The sequence below is a fragment of the Parasteatoda tepidariorum genome, chromosome 7, assembly GCF_043381705.1.
Source record: "Parasteatoda tepidariorum isolate YZ-2023 chromosome 7, CAS_Ptep_4.0, whole genome shotgun sequence".
Classification (NCBI taxonomy): domain Eukaryota; kingdom Metazoa; phylum Arthropoda; class Arachnida; order Araneae; family Theridiidae; genus Parasteatoda; species Parasteatoda tepidariorum.
Window position 1 is genome coordinate 28,708,106 of NC_092210.1, and position 16,433 is coordinate 28,724,538.

General features: G+C 29.6%; 1 protein-coding gene across 2 annotated transcripts in view; it reads left to right on the forward strand.

The window, feature by feature from the left end:
* LOC107451709 (glutamate receptor ionotropic, kainate 2) overlaps positions 1-5,101 on the forward strand; it is a 66,863-nt gene extending 61,762 nt beyond the window's left edge. The window contains exons 13-14 of one of the 2 annotated variants that reach the window (XM_016067887.3): positions 369-634; positions 4,389-5,101. In XM_016067887.3, coding sequence (XP_015923373.1) covers positions 369-634; positions 4,389-4,628 — 506 coding nt within the window. In that variant the 3' untranslated portion in view covers positions 4,629-5,101. The remainder of the gene's footprint in view (positions 1-368; positions 635-4,388) is intronic. The other variant, XM_016067888.3, reaches the window with a different exon arrangement.
* Positions 5,102-16,433: the final 11,332 nt, after the last annotated feature.

A 16,433-nucleotide genomic window follows, 5' to 3' on the forward strand; every position in this document is an offset into this window, starting at 1 on the left:
GGTAATAATTGTTTAAAAGTTTTACAGTTAAAATATCCATGATCTTCGAAAAATATAAATTCTTGATCCTCTTTAATATATCCACTATTTCCAATTTTACAAAGTAGAAAAATAAAATTTTAATCTACTTCGAGAATAAGCATGTTTTAAGTATATTTCAATTTTGCAATTAATATTTTATTTGAACCGTTAAATAAATATCAAATCTCGTGGGAGCATTACGAATAATTGTGCTAGTTGTTTCGGGGTTTAGTTATCGTAACTTATCCAACAGAAAGTATGGTAAAAATCATTTTTATTATGTTACCTGTGAAAAGAGAAACACATAGGGAAATATTCACAAGATGTTTAATAATTTATGGTTGCAGGTTCACCTTGGCGAGACAAAATATCTCTGGCCATTCTGGACCTTCAAGAGAAGGGCGTCATTCAAATGTTGTACAACAAATGGTGGAAGAGTTCAGGCGTCTCCTGTGCCAGAGAGGACAAGAACAAGGAAGGGAAGGCAAACTCTTTAGGAGTTGGCAATATAGGTGGGGTGTTTGTTGTCCTCTTGTGCGGATTAGCTGTTGCCTTTGTAGCTGCTATCATTGAGTTCTTCTGGAATTCCAGGAAACACGCACAGACTGAAAGAGTAAGTTCAAATGAAAATTTAATCAGCGTTATACTACTTAGAAATGAATCGCTTATGTGATGAACTTGAAACAAATGAAATTACTTAGTAAGCTTACGCTTAATAAAAACATGCATAATCTGAAACTCTCTTAAATTTAAAAGATCTTAATATTTAATAAGAATTTTATTTTAAAGACTTATTAATGGATGTTTTCTCTTTTTTATTTTTACTGAAACTCTAAAATTTATCAGATCTAAATATGCAATCAATGTTTCAAGACTGACTTCAGATTTTTTTCCCCTTTTTTTACTGAAACTATTAATTTAGCAGATCTTTAGTATTAAAAAGAAATTTTTAAGGTTGAATTGAATGAAAAGATTGATTATAACTTTGAAACTGAAATTCTTACATTGCGCAGCTCTTAATTTTTTTTAAAAATTATCTGCAGACGTTTTGTTCAGAAGTTAATAGATGTATTAGATATTATTATTTAACAGTAATTTTTAAGATTAATTCCTTACATTTATTTTCAACTAAAGCTCTCTTAAATTTAAATGACCTTGATGAATTACAATTCTAAGTTTGGATATTCATAAAATGTAATGGTCAAGTGATTTTTATTTCATTATGATTGTCAATACAGTGAACTTAGCTTAAGATATTTTTGTGAATTTTCACTTATACGAAAACATACTGTTAAATTGTGCAATTTTTTTTTATATTTTGTTTTCGATCGAAATATATGTAAACTTATCAATAGCTCTTTTCACACCCATGACGACTCTAAAATACTTTTAATTGATATTAATTAATACTAAATATAATTCTAACTATCAGCAAAATAAGTTACTGACTATGATTTACAATCACGTTGCAAATTATCATTCGATTCTGCAAAGAATTGCTATAGTTTTACTATATTGTTTCTACTTTTCGCACTCTACCGACACCTCTATAGTGAAAGCCACTTTGTCATATTGAAGCCACTACTTTGATGTCTTAATATTTCGTTACCACATTAATTTATGAGTCTAAGTTTAGTACTCTTATTTTGCTATCAAATAATATTGCATCGTGCATTTTAATTTAATTATTGCTTACATTAAATTAAGTATTTTAATGTACTCAAAAGTCCGTATAAGACGTTAAACTCGTTTATAACTTCATTCTTACATTGGCAGGTGATTATCTTAATAGCTCTTCATGTTCTCATGTTCAACACCAAATAACATGCAGTATTTCACTTAAGTTTAAATGATTAAGATCATTAGCTGTATAATATATTTTTAAAGTTTTGTCAAAATCCGTTGTTTGAAATATGACTGAGAATTTGTATAGCCAATTAACGAAAATCGGAAAAAAATTAAATATACGTTTTTCTACGTTCTGTTTAAGAAGCTAGAAAAGTTTTCACAAGGGTTTAAAAAATAGCTACAAATTTCGGGATACTGACGGGAAACATTAGGTAACACTGCTTTAAAATACCCACCATTTGCAACAACGTCGTATAGTTTAAAGGATTATCAAACATCCATTCATTTTTTATAATAGTTTGCAATAAACCACACTATTGTTGCTTAGTTAAAAAGCGTTTTGCATAATTCTCGATAACTGGTCACAATATTCAATTAGTAAATTGTGCTATTATTTAAATTGATATATCCCTTTCTAATCTTTTCTAGTATCATTACTTATTCTTACTTCTTAACTTTCAAGTATACTTGAATGTAAAATAGTTCATTAAGCACGTAGGAATTAACTATCAATTACAAGATCAAATCCTTGAAAATAACACACATTAAAAACTTGATATCACAGCCTAAGATCTAGAGAAATTATTTCCAGATAGAAACTGCAGCCCATTTGGGAAATTTAAGCATAGAAAATAAATGATTATTTTAACATCTGCGGAATATATTATCAAGCAGAAATAGATACAAAAGCTATTTCAAATAGAACCAAAGGAGGAAGACGAAATGATACTACATAAAGCTGAAAAATTAATTCGGATTGTTTTGATTTCTTATCATGGCATATCCATATTAATATTTTATTAGAAAATTTTAATATTTGAAATAAAACTCATATGCTTAAAATAGTTTTGCATAATTTGTTTGGAAATACATTTTCTTAATTTTCTTTGATTAAAAAAACAATATATATTAAAACCTTTCAATGTATAAACTTTTTATGCGAGTTTCATTAACAAAAAAATAAGACTAAGAATGTTAGTTAAAAATTGCAGTTGGAGATTTAAAGGTCAGATTGATTATTTATTTATTTATTTTACGATACACAAAAATATATACATTTTAAGGCCTCTTATTTGGGTTTTGTATACCAATAAATAAAAATTAGAATACTAATTATTTTAAAAATGCATATGCATAACGCATGCACTGAATTAGCATTTTTTACAAGGTATTAATTAAAAATTTAAAAATTGTATATTTAAACCTCTTTTGTTCCTGTTTCAAGTATTAATAAAAATAACTTAAAATTCAAATAATAAGAATGCAAATAGTAGGAATGCCAATAATAAGAATGCAAATAATAAGAATGTAAATAATAAGAAGGCTATAATAAGAACGCAAATATAGAATTAAATCTTAAGATTATTATCTTTATAATTCTTAATATTTAATGTATAATTTAAAAGCTATTAATTTGTTCAAATCTCTCTTGTTCGAGTTTCATATTCACAAAAAAACTGAAAACAGATTGTAAAATATAATAAGAGATCAAGTGGATAATTGAAACTAAAGATTATTTTAACTATTTAACCAATTATTTAAAGTATTTAAAAAAATAATTTAAATGGAATTTCAAACGAAACAATAGAGATTATTGGGAAAATAATCTATTTGTTCAAATTAAAATATTCCATTCTAATTTACATTAAGTAAACAAGTGGATAATAGCAGCTCTAGATTACTATTTTATTATACACAATAAACTAAATTATTTTGAAAAATGTAATAATAAAATGTGTTCTACATGCGAAAATAGAGGGTATTTAGGAAATAATTTATTGATTGCAATAAAATCATTTTATTCTAATTACTGGTTCATATAAACCGAAGAGCCATTACATTATGACCACCCTGCTAATAACATGTAGGACCACCTTTAGCCCTAAAAACTGCTAGCACCCGCCGTGGCATTGATTCCACATGGTGCTGATAGGTAGTCTGAGGTATCTGGTACCAAGCGCTCATCAACTGTCCTGCAATTCCCTCGCATTGCGAGGGGATAGCGTGGCAGCACGAATTTGGTTTTTCAAGTAGGACTACAAATGCTCTATTGGATTAAGGTCAGGTGAATTTGGGGGCCAAGACATAACTTGAAAGTCACTGGAATGTTCCTCGATGATTCGATCCTTATGACATGGTGCATTATTCTGTTGGTAAACACCATCCCCAGCAGGAAAAACTGTTGCATGAACGGAGAACCTGGTCTGCAACTATGTTCAAGTAGCTTACAGACGACAGGGATTGTTCTATGAGGATTATGAGTCCTAATGTGCCCCATGAAAACATTGTTCCTGGGCGAGAAACCATGAAAACCTGGACGAGACCATTGTTTTAGATGGAGGGTAATGACTCTTCGGTGTATATGTGTGTTATATATTCATATCAATATATAACACACAGCACTTTATTTTTATTAAATAAAAAAAAAATTTAAACTTTTTTCAATTTAATACTGAAATTCAGTTCATGTTTTTTTTCACAAACCTTTACTGTATTTATTTTCAACTAACTGAACGCAGAACTTGGTATTTTGTTCCACACAGCAGTCACTGTGCTCTGAGATGGCAGAGGAACTACGCTTCGCTGTAAAATGCCGAGCATCTCGCCAACGTCCTGCACTTAGGCGCCAATGCTCCAAATGTATACCTGGTACTACTTACGTCCCAGCAGCCTTAGAAGTTCCTCAGGAAAATGGAATCATGCAGATGATAGAAATGAGGAAATCTCCTCTTACTTACGAGAGTGCCGGCGACTCCTAGTTCCACAAGTGCCAACATCGTCATTCATCTGCCTTTCAGCACTCTCACAACCCATGAGATATTTTGGATTCAAATCAGGATAAGGAAGAAAAGTTTTCACTACAAAAGTGCCATTTTGAGATGGCAAATCAGCTGTGATGCGAATCGTTGCAAAATATACGTCTGAATGTATCTCAATGAAGCAAGTCAGTGATGTTAGATGCACAACTGAGTTTTATATCGTGAAAATTTATTGTAACCATGGCGATCGATAATTCGATCGTCTAGAGGAATATTCTTTTAATTGATCCGATCCATTTAGATTATACGTGAGCTCCTTATTGGATTATTAATATCTTTTCTTTGGAAAGTGATATCTGTAAAAAGAACTTATAAGTGAGTTTAATGTTGAAAGTCTGGATAATACCTGTTTGTATTTTAAGCAAAAATATATTGATTTTGATTGATTAAAAATCACTTTTGATGTAATGGAACATTTCTAAAATTTCTTTGTTGATACTGTTTTATTACAATCTTAAAAAAAACTAATATTTAGATGGTATCTTTGTAAAAATAGTGATTTGTGTAATACACTCATTGTATATTACAAAAGCTTTTCCCTAAATTCTAAATTTAAACCCTCATTCTCAACGACTTTTAATTTATAAATATCTAGAACAATTGTTTTGAAAAGTCAATTCTACGCAATATAAGGCTAAGTCACAAATGTAATCTAAGAATATAACAAAAAAAAAACATTCTGATAATTTTATTGTTATGTTGAATAAATGAATTATATACTTAAAGTATCAAAACTAGTTTTCCATAAATTACTAATTTACATATTTCATTATTTTTTTCTGTTATTTTTAGAATTTAATAGAACCATACATCACTTAAGATAGCTACTTGTAATTAATTAATTATAGTATTTACATTCGTAAACGTGTGATAAAATAGCAAAGATAATTTGATTTAAATTTTTTTCTCGTGGCAATGGTTTAGAAATAAGTGTCTGTTTTACTAGGTGAAAAGAGAAAAATGGGTGATAATGGCGAGTAAAACTAATTATACAAATGCCTGATGGATGAGACAAAGGATTGGCGTTGACATAAATTGTTCTTGTAAAAGAAGACTCCATATGTGATTCGGAATAATCAATTAAGATGTATGTAATTTGAAACGCTTGCTTTTTCGGAACACAAATCCAGATGGGTGACAAAATAATACGTACAAAAAAATAACACTTCTGTACTAACTCTATGTAAACATTGTTTCTTTTAGCAGCAAATCTTTAGGAAGGTTTTACGTTGCATAATTCGGGGTACAATTTGAAGGAACATGATTGTAGCTATTAAAAAAAGTATCCATTTTACCGATGCAAAATGTGCACCAACCAAAATGACATGAGTAGTTGGAAGCTTTTTTCCTTTTTTAATTACATTATAATTATGAAAGCATTCTTATATAAACATCAGAATTCTATTGAATGATTTCAGATTTACTGGTATTAAGGCTAGAAAGAAGTTATTAAATTCCCATTTATTTTGTTCCATCTGATTTTTGCATGAGTTAAAGTGACACCATTTCTAAAAGCTTCCAGCACCATCGTTCTAATTTGGCAATGTAAAATAGTCTGAAGCATTTGATGCTAAAGGAAAGATTGTTGTAAGTAAAAAAGTGTTCGTACACTGACAAAAAAAAACTATTTTCAAAGCTACCAGAATATGGTAAAAATTATTAATAAGTATTTCTTGCTCTATGGGAGCGCCGAAAAGCTCGGTAATTTTTATCGAAAGGCTTTAGCAGTGGTTTTGGTAAAAGTAACAAAAAAATATAGTTTTTATATTATGTGATAAAATTTGGTAAATTAGATAAAATTTGGTAAATGAGAAAAAATTTGGTGATTTTATCATGATACCTTAGAGCATTGTTTAGTTATTTATTCTGCTAAATTTACTTTTCAGTTTTGCCCTTTTTACTTATTTTGTAGTAAAAATTGGTAATAATAATTAATAATTATAATTAATAATAATAATTGTGGTAATAATGCGTGGTAATTTTCAAAACTAGAATTTTCAGTAAACAGAAAGAAAAAAGTACCAAATGATTAGTCTAAATACTGTTTTCATTAGCAAAATTACGGTTATTATTCTTTTTTTTATTGAAAATGTCATTACCATACAGTACGGTAATTTCACTAGAATTGTTTCACCGTTAATTATTTTGTAACCCATCTATACGTTCTAGTTACACCTAAATTTATGGCATGAAAACAATTTTCTCTTACTACACTCATATATCTCTTCAGTTTCTTTTTCGTTTGAGTTTGAGTTACATTAATATGAATGAGATACAATAATAGGTCCATCGTTATAAGCCGCTTATCCTAGAAATGATAGTTCTTAAAAATTATTTATTCAAATAAAAATAAATTCAGCAGGAATTTTGTAATAATATCATTTTTCTGAAAACTTAAATTGTCGCTTTTGATTTTCTTTGCAATAATATTCAATGAAAAATTATAGCCTGAATAGGTTTAAATTACTCTTAAACTTAGGACAGTAGAGTAATATTTAATGTAAATATTCGTCATGAATTATCCTTGTATGGCACCATGTTATTTAAAGATCTATTTTATTCTGTATGGAAATTATAAAAATGATTACATATTTATTTCGGAATTAAAATCCATTACCCATTGGCAAAATGGGTCTTGTTTTGGGTTTGATGGCATGTGCATCTTATTTGGATATCATCACTCTTTACAACTGTGTTCAAGAATAATAGTAAACAGTGCGCATGCGTCGTTATTGCATGCGTTGCTATGGTGACCGCTGCTGTTTAAAATTTTTTTTAGAATTCTTTTTTTCACTTTTAATTTTGCTATGCATTAAGTTGGTGAGTATATTTTTCAGATATGGGACCAGATAGATCCCATAAACGCTTCTTGAGTTGTGAATAAAAGAGAATTTCATCATTTGAACGATATATTCGAAAAATTAGACAACAACCATTTTGTTAATGGGTAACCTATGATCCCCTTTCGGGACCACAATTTTTTTAAATTTAATTCTAATACATTTATAAAAAAAAAAAATTTAGCTTGTTTTATTTTCTTTTGCTACATTTCCTCAAGGCAAGCACGAGTTTATTTTTTTTACTATTTTGTCTCCCTTTTTTCCGTCTCTAGCACTGCAAAAAAATTGAGAAACAAATTGCGTTATAAAGAATCGGCACATCGTGTGTGTCATCTGTAAAATCCATTTTACCGTAAAAACTGCTTTTGCCATAAAATCTGTTTTTACATTAAAATATTGTTCCGTAATTTTTAAAGTAATATTTATTTAATTAGAGTAATTCAGAGATTTGACGGTAATTATATTTTTAAAAATTATGGTACATCAAATCTTTTATTCCATAACATGTTGAGGTAAAAATGGATTACATGGTAAATAGTACCGGTATCCTGAGTGTCAGTACATTTTACCGTAATCAATCCAGATTTTTTACAGTGTGCTTAAATATAAATAACAGAATAAAATGTTATGATGAACCATATAATATATTTTTCAATATTTTTATTTTAAATTTACAACAAATTCTAATTTATTAATTTTCAATAAATTTAAATAAAAAAAATTTTGTAATATTATACAGGGTCTTTATAATTAAAGTTCCATTTTGAAATAGCTATAAAAATAACTTGGTAAATGTCATCAAACTTGGTAAATGTCTATAAAAGGTCATGGGATTTTAGTTCCTGCAAAAAAAAATTTAAAAAAAAGTCAAAAATTCACCACTAGCGGAGAATGGCGCTGTATGCAATAGTGTTAAACAAATGTGAAATATGCAAATTTGTTTTACACGTCATGTGACTTTGCAGTTATAAAAGTGAGGCGCNAAAACTATTTTAACGTATAAACGACACTCGCATTTTCGGATTACTTCGTGGACGGAGGTGTCCTGTGAGGCTTAGCCCTGCAGCCTCATTCCTCCGGGCCATTTTCTAAATGTATTAACTTATATGTATGTTGCCGTGGATGACCCAAATTGGTTGTTGTTGACTTCCCTCGGTGCCAATCACATAGTCGCTAGCCGTGATGGGTCAGGGGATAGAGCGTTCGCCTTCCAAAGATGTGAACCTGGTTCGAATCCCTGCCATGGTTGTCGATACAAATTTTGTATCCAGTTTGCACCGACTACAGCTCTGACGTAAAATATCCTCAGTGGTAGATTGATCATGGATAATAGTCCCCTTGTCATCAGGCTAACCCTGAGAGATTTTCCTGGTTTATCTTTCAATTTAACGCAAATGACAGTTCTATCAAAAAGTCCTCCACGAAGGTAATTTTCTCCCAATACTTGATCCAGGAATTCCCAAGCTATGACGCTGATCATTAGTTGTCGTAAACCTTATATTGAGTTTGCTGTTCAACGACGGTTATAAAATAAAATAAGGATCGCATAGTCGCATTGGTAAATATCCGGAATAGTATACTAGGTCGAATTAAGTGGCACTGCCCGGTATACATTTGCCCGTTATGCCCTACATCAATGTTTAAGATCAAGTGCCACTGCCCAGTAAGCATTTAACCTGTTCCCCGAATACGGATGATTCTCATAATCTATTCTCAGAAGATATTAAAATATCGAATAAATATAATAATATGAACAAACAAATTAATATCAAATTTGATAGAACAAATATTTCAAACATTCACCAAAACGACTAAGTGATTGTTGAAATTCACCGGTGAAAGTCGACATTCTCTCGATACCGATTATTCACGGTAACACGTACACAAAAATGAATCTTTTTTTTAAAACTTTTTTTTTTAAACTTTTTTTTAAACTTTTTTTTAAACTTTTTTTTTTACTTTGGAGCTCTATATGATTTCATATCTCCGAAAAAAAATATTTTATTATTTAACGAATTTAATTCTTGATGAAAGCAATTCCTATTGCTTAAAGTCTATGTCACTTTTGCCTACATCACACTGGAAACATCTATGGACAATTGGAAATACATCATCAGCTACTTCTTATTCAAACCAAAATAATTTCCTAACAATCATACAAAGCAAATTCAAACTAAGTTTTCATATTTTCTCTAACAAAGCCAGCAAGCGCATGCGATGTACGTGGTCGTAAAATCTGTGGAATTGAAAGTCATGTGGTTGGTAACTGAGCAGTACAGGGTTCTGGAGACAATTTCCATCCCCTTCAGATCTATGTCAAAGTTGAAAATGTAGCACCATGAATGAGTGGTGCTGCCACCTATCCGTGAGGTTCTGAGCTAAGATGTACTTTCACTCTAACGGTGATCTCCCGTCAAATAAAAGGCTCATATTCCTGACTTAGATCGCACTTAAAGCTCTTCCTGAATTAAGGAGCACATTTCTGACTTAAGGCCAATGGTTGGCGAGCTTTGCTCTTTGAAGTGCAACAACAGCAATAGTTCGTGTTTTAATCTAAGTCATAAATAAAAAAATCTAAATATTTTCTTTAAATAAATCAACGACTTATCTATTTTAATCAACTTATTCCTCTCATAAAATAATTTACAAATTACTTCAAATATTTCATTTTATATAATATTTTCAATAATACGTATTTGTATTCCTGAGTTTCAATTTTACACCTAACAACAATTCATATTTATCTTAAATCACGAATTTAAAAAGAAGTTAATTTTATATAGGAGTTATCGCTGATGTTCAAAATATCGCAGTCAATTTAAAAAATATTCTGCTTAGCAATCTGCTTAGGAAACTAGTTAATACTATTTTCCTCATCAAGATTCAAAACAAGTAACAGAGTTTTTCAACAGATGTCGTTAATATTTTGTAAAAACTTTGGAAAAATATCTTCTGCAGCATGTTAGATAATTCAGATGAAATTTTTCCGTTCATAGTTAATTTTCTCTTGCAATTTTAAAAATCATTGATTTCAGTTAATTTCGCAGTTGGTGGCGATAAACGTGATGAAATAAATGTTAAAATTCTCCAAGCTCACTGCAGCAAATGGTACATTATTTACTGTTCTTTTTTTTTAAATTCATTTCATTTTTGTAGCCTCAGAAGATCTTGTACCAAGGACCTGGAATACCTTGGGAAAAAATTCTCTGTTCAGATTTAAGAATTTTTTTTTTTTTTTTTGCTTTCCTCTGCATGATTTAAGATGAAAGAAAGTTTGTGTTTTCATACTTTCAACAGTTTTGTATAAAAATAAAAAAAAATAGTATAGACTTCAGATAAGTTTTACAGGATTTTCTTTATAAAATACCGAAGTGCAAAGTTCAAACATGTAAGTAAGGACGTAATAAATTGAAAAGACGTATCTAATTCAGATGAACTAGAGTTTTTTAGCGTTTAAATTTATTTTATTTCATTCACTCTACTAATTTTGTTTTCGTTTCCCTCATAAATTTTCAGCAAAGGAATTCCTATTACTCAATAACTCAATATCTGCGTTTCACTATAAGCATTAACTGTAAAAATTTCCCTATAAAATTACAGTAAAAAAAGATCAGCAATCAGAATGGCATTTTTTTTTTTTTTTGTTTTTTTGTAAAATTCATTTTTACCGGAACACATATGTTACACAAGATTAAATCTGATATACCGTAATTTTTACAATACTAATTACCGTAAAATAACCGAATCACTCTAATTAAATAAATATTTTTGTAAAAATTATTGTATAATATTTTACTGTAATAACGGATTTCAAGGTAAAATTAGATTTTACGGATGATGCATCCAAAATACCGGTACTTTATACCATATTTTTATCCGTAATTTCTAACAGTGCTGTTTTATGAAGAAACTTACTGAAACTCCTCTAAGAATGCTTTTAATTTCTATTCATTTGCTTATTTATTATTTATATATTTTCTTTCGGTTGTTCTGAATTTTTATCGTGCGTTTTATTGATCTTTTTTATAAAGAAAACAGTTTTGATCTAGTTCTTCTGAGGTCGTCTCTTTACTTTTCATACATTTCATTTATTACATTGTCTTTCTTACAAGTTTTTAACTTTTAAGCATTAAATTTTAATTTTGTTTAAAATTAATTTTATAGCACCCATTAATGTATTAATCTTAAAATAAAACCAGCAGAATTGATTTTAGAAAAATATTTTCTTGCTTTTAGGCTTTTTTTAACACGAAAAATTGGGCAACTTTTAGTCATTATTCTCCTTAAAAATCAATTTTTGGACGAATTTCTTTTTTTTAAATTTCAGAGCTGCAAAAATATTTCAAATGAGTCGAGATTCAAAACATATACGGTTTAAAATCAATTCTGCAATTTCTCTAAAAAAAAGTTGACCTTTTCAATAAAACATTTTGTAAAAATACTAATAAAACATTTTGTAAAAATACCCAAAAAAGAATTTAAAAAATCAATGACTATAACCTAGAAATGCAATCCTACATTGAACTCTTTGCTCCCAATAAATAATGTCTTATATTTCCAAATAAAATTTCTGTTGCAGGGAAATAACTTTCAATTTGGAAAACATTTGCATCTTTTAATCGAAGTATGCTCACAAGACTAGCCAGGGATCAAATCCAGGGAATGTTTTTAGTTAAAATGACATTTTGAACAGTGAATTTTCGGCTACAATGCAAGACTTAAATCACACCCTTCATAATTATAAGGATTTTTAATGGCTCAATTCCCTCTTATTGCTCTCTACAAAATTGACATCAATTTTCAATATTTAAATTGTATCCTTTGAAAATATACAGACAATTTTATAATGATTAACCTTGATATATATTTCTAAATTCTTCGTAAAATGAAGAATAATATATTTGAGATTTGCTCTAAATTATGTAAAAACATACATCAGTACACTCTTAATAATTTTCTGTCAAATTCGGAGAGTTAAGAGTTAACAAGTCAAATATATATAAATAAGTATTTTGAGCTTTTGACCGACGTCAAAAGGTGGAAAGTTTAATATTTAAATTAGTGATATAGTGGACATGCTCGAACTCGAAATTGACCACCTAGATTGGTATTCACACGTTTTAGCAATTTATAATCAAAAGTAGTCAAATTGTCAATACATGTTATAATCGTTTAAATTTCATCACATAGTCTCATTACACTTTAAAATCGTTAATGATTTTTGACGTCATTAGCAAAATTCCTGTTAATGCTATCTCGAAATAGCGATCAAGTCGTGAAATAAAAAGATATACACAGAGAAAAAAATCAGGTAAGATTACCATTTTGTATAGTAAGGACATTTCTGATAAAAAAGTCCCATAACTCCCGTTACTAAAACAAACCTATAGGGTATTTATAGCATTGATTTCGGGGTTTTTTCAGTTCATACATTAACAGTTTACCGGAAATTTTGGTTTTCATAATTATAGTCCTTATTACCATTCCCCCAGAAGCAGAAAGGGCCTAAAGCTGTGACGTACGTCGCAGAACAAACGAAGCCCTGCAGAACAATTTGTATATTAAATAAGTGACAGGGTTTTTCTGCCCTCCTGTCTCCGGTAGTCTTGCAGAACAATCCCTACCTAGCCCTACTCTCATGCATTCTTCTGTGGACCATAATGACCCGAAGATATAAAAGCTTCCCCTCATAATCTTGCAGAACATTTCCTCCCGTTAAGCGAATGAAAATTCTCTTTAGCTTTGACCACTTGCTGTTTCCCAGGAATGATGTTGAGTTAGAAGAGGAACATTTCACACCCTACACAAATTTCAGCACATTCATCAGTAATCGCCCTCTCCCATATCTTTGCCATTAATCAATTAGCTTTTGGCTGTAACATTTTTATAAAATGGGTGTATCAATTTTTAGCAGACAGCAGGAGATCGCCATTTTTATCAATCGATCGCCATTTTTATCAAGAGAGCTTCTGAAGCAAGCCGTAAAATAATTAAATTCAGAGATTTCCAATTTCATTAAATTTATGACTTTTACATTTTCTATTCCCATTTCAGAAGCAATTCGGGAATCGTGGGAATCCATGATTGACAGAATTGTTTCTAAAAGACCAAATGCTTTCGATGGAGATGAAGTTGTTGGAACAACAGAGCAGCGAATGTTTGCTTGCAAATGGTGCACCATCTGAGCACTTGTCCCTTCGAAAGATTTTTAAGGCAGCCGTTATTTTAATGTTCGGACCTTCATATCATAGGCATTTTATTAATAATTCATCATCATCATCGTCATTAATAAAACTAAACTGTGTACTTCAAAAGTTATTGAAAAAGTAACAAATCAAGAATGTTTGCCTTGGTTTAAAAAATAATGTAGTGTATCTGTGTATGATCCTGAAATTTTAATAAATGAAAATATAGTATTTTAACGTAAAGTTGACTTTTTTTCGCTGTGAAATGCTTGCAGAACATTTGCATAAATTAGTAAGTCCTGTTGCGGAACATTTGAAAATATTCTGCTTATGAGACCATTCCTTCAGAAAAAAATATAGACCTGAAAAGTAAATTTTACCAAATAAAAGTTTTCTACGTCATGCTCTAAGGTATCATGTTAAAATTACGAAATTTTACCACATTTACAAAATTTTTCTGACATATTATAAAACCATATTGCATTGTTAGGGTTACAAAAAAAATTACCAAAATGAGCTTTGGTAAAAATTACCGAGCTTTTTGATGTTGCCCTACTGTTAGTTTTATCATATTCTAGTAGCTTTGACCGTATTTTTTATCAATTTATAGAGATACAATAAAATGAAAAAAGTAACCATAAATCAGCCGATTTTAATAAATAAACCATTACTTAGGATTCGATAACTTTATAACGCCTGAACAAGACAAAAAAAGCTCACAAGGACAATATATACAGGTGTATTTTATTCTTATGATAAAAAAATAAATAAAAAAAGTATTCGAGAGCTTACTATTGATTTCTCGTCAGAAAGATCCCGAAAGGTCCCAGAAATCTTTTCTTTTATAAAAAAGATCTAAATTACTATGTTGATTTATTACAGTGAGGGTGAAGACGATAGACTTTAAGAATAGCTATATGTTATCAAACCTGAAAATTCTTGAAAAAATGGGAAAAATATTTCCGGAAAATTTAGAAAAAAATGTCCGTTTTACATAAAATGTGAATTTCGATACTTTTTTGGATGCTATGTTACAAAAAAATGATAACTAGATTTTTTTATCTATTTTCTTTTACTATATCATACAATAAATCAAATCAAGATGCAATAAATCAAAATGAAGATAACAGGAGTTTCAAAATTATAAAATAGATGTAAATTAAATTATAAATATGAATACATATCATTTCTAAATTAAATTCAATGTTATGTTAAGTCATAAATAATTACACGCATTCTGTTAGTCAAGGAAAAAAAGATAAAAAAAAAACAGTTAATGATCGATTCTAATTATTTTTTTTACTTTGTTCTCTATTTTAATTTTCTTCTGGTAGCGTTGGTATATATATGGAAGTTATTATTAAACAAATACCAGCCATTGACTATTTGGTCATTAGGCTTTATTTATGGAAGTAAATGTTGCTACAGTTAAATGACATTTATTTGATGAAAATAACTCTTGTGGGGAAGGGGGCAAACACTTCTGAAAAACAATAACAAGAATTCCACTGCGCCAGCTTGTTAGCAAATTTTTGCTGCATGACAATTATTTGATCTTGCTTAATTCCAATGGGGAGATATCAAATCTGAAATGAGTATTTCTCCTTAAGCTACCGAATTTTTTAAATGACATTTTTAGTCTATTTTTTGTCGAAATGTGCAAGCTTAAAAGCGTTATATACGTCAGGAAGTTAAATAAATAATGCGACTTTTTAAGAGAGTTAGGGCGCATTATCGGGATTAAAATTTAATAGAAACCCATGCAGAAATATTGTCTTATGTGGCTAGGAGGCTTTTATATTATGACATGTTCAGATGGATATGAAAAAACAGTTCGTAACAGAGAAGGGCCCCTAAGCAGCGAATATGCGGCGAATTTACTAAGCGAACTTACATTTCCGGGCATGGGTTCCCATGCAATTTTAATTCTGATGACGTGCCTTAACTCCCCTAGAAATTTATCGCATTATTAACGCGACCCTCATATATATGTAACGTTTTTAAACTTTTACTATTCTACAAAAAAGAAACAGATTAAAACTGTCACTAAGAAATTGTAGTTTGAAAAGAGATTCCGATTGTACCGATCCGTTAAAAAATCTCATGCAAAGGAAAACAAAAATAAAATCGCTCCAAAATGAAAACTTTTCAATTGACCAAATCAACTAGAAACATTCGAATATTGTGCACTTCATATCTATATATTCATTATGAAAATTAAATTTATCATACACTCTGAATAGATATTTAAATAGATATAAACACTATGTAGGGGAGAGGGGGGCACATGTGAACAATTTTTTTTATTTCTTCACTTTTCGAAAAATATCATCAATTTTTCATAGTAAAAAATTCCATATGTTTAAATAGTATTTTCTTTGTCTTGTGGAATTTTTTGAGATTTTTCAATAAAATATTTCTTTACTTTATAATATTTTAGAAAAATGACTTCAATTGTTCACATGTGCCCCTATTGGGGGCACATGTGAACAGGCCTGGGGCACATATGAACAAGATTAAAAACACAAAGCAATCATCATATTTCAAAGAAAAAAAATCTTTAATATAACAGATATAGATACGCATTATACTGAGGGGGTTGTAGCTTACTATGTGAATTTAAATTGTACAACAGTACTGTCAATAAGAAAATAATTTTTCAGCTGTACAATAATTTATCCGTAATTGGGTTTTTCGCAACTTCATGTTCCACGGGTGTT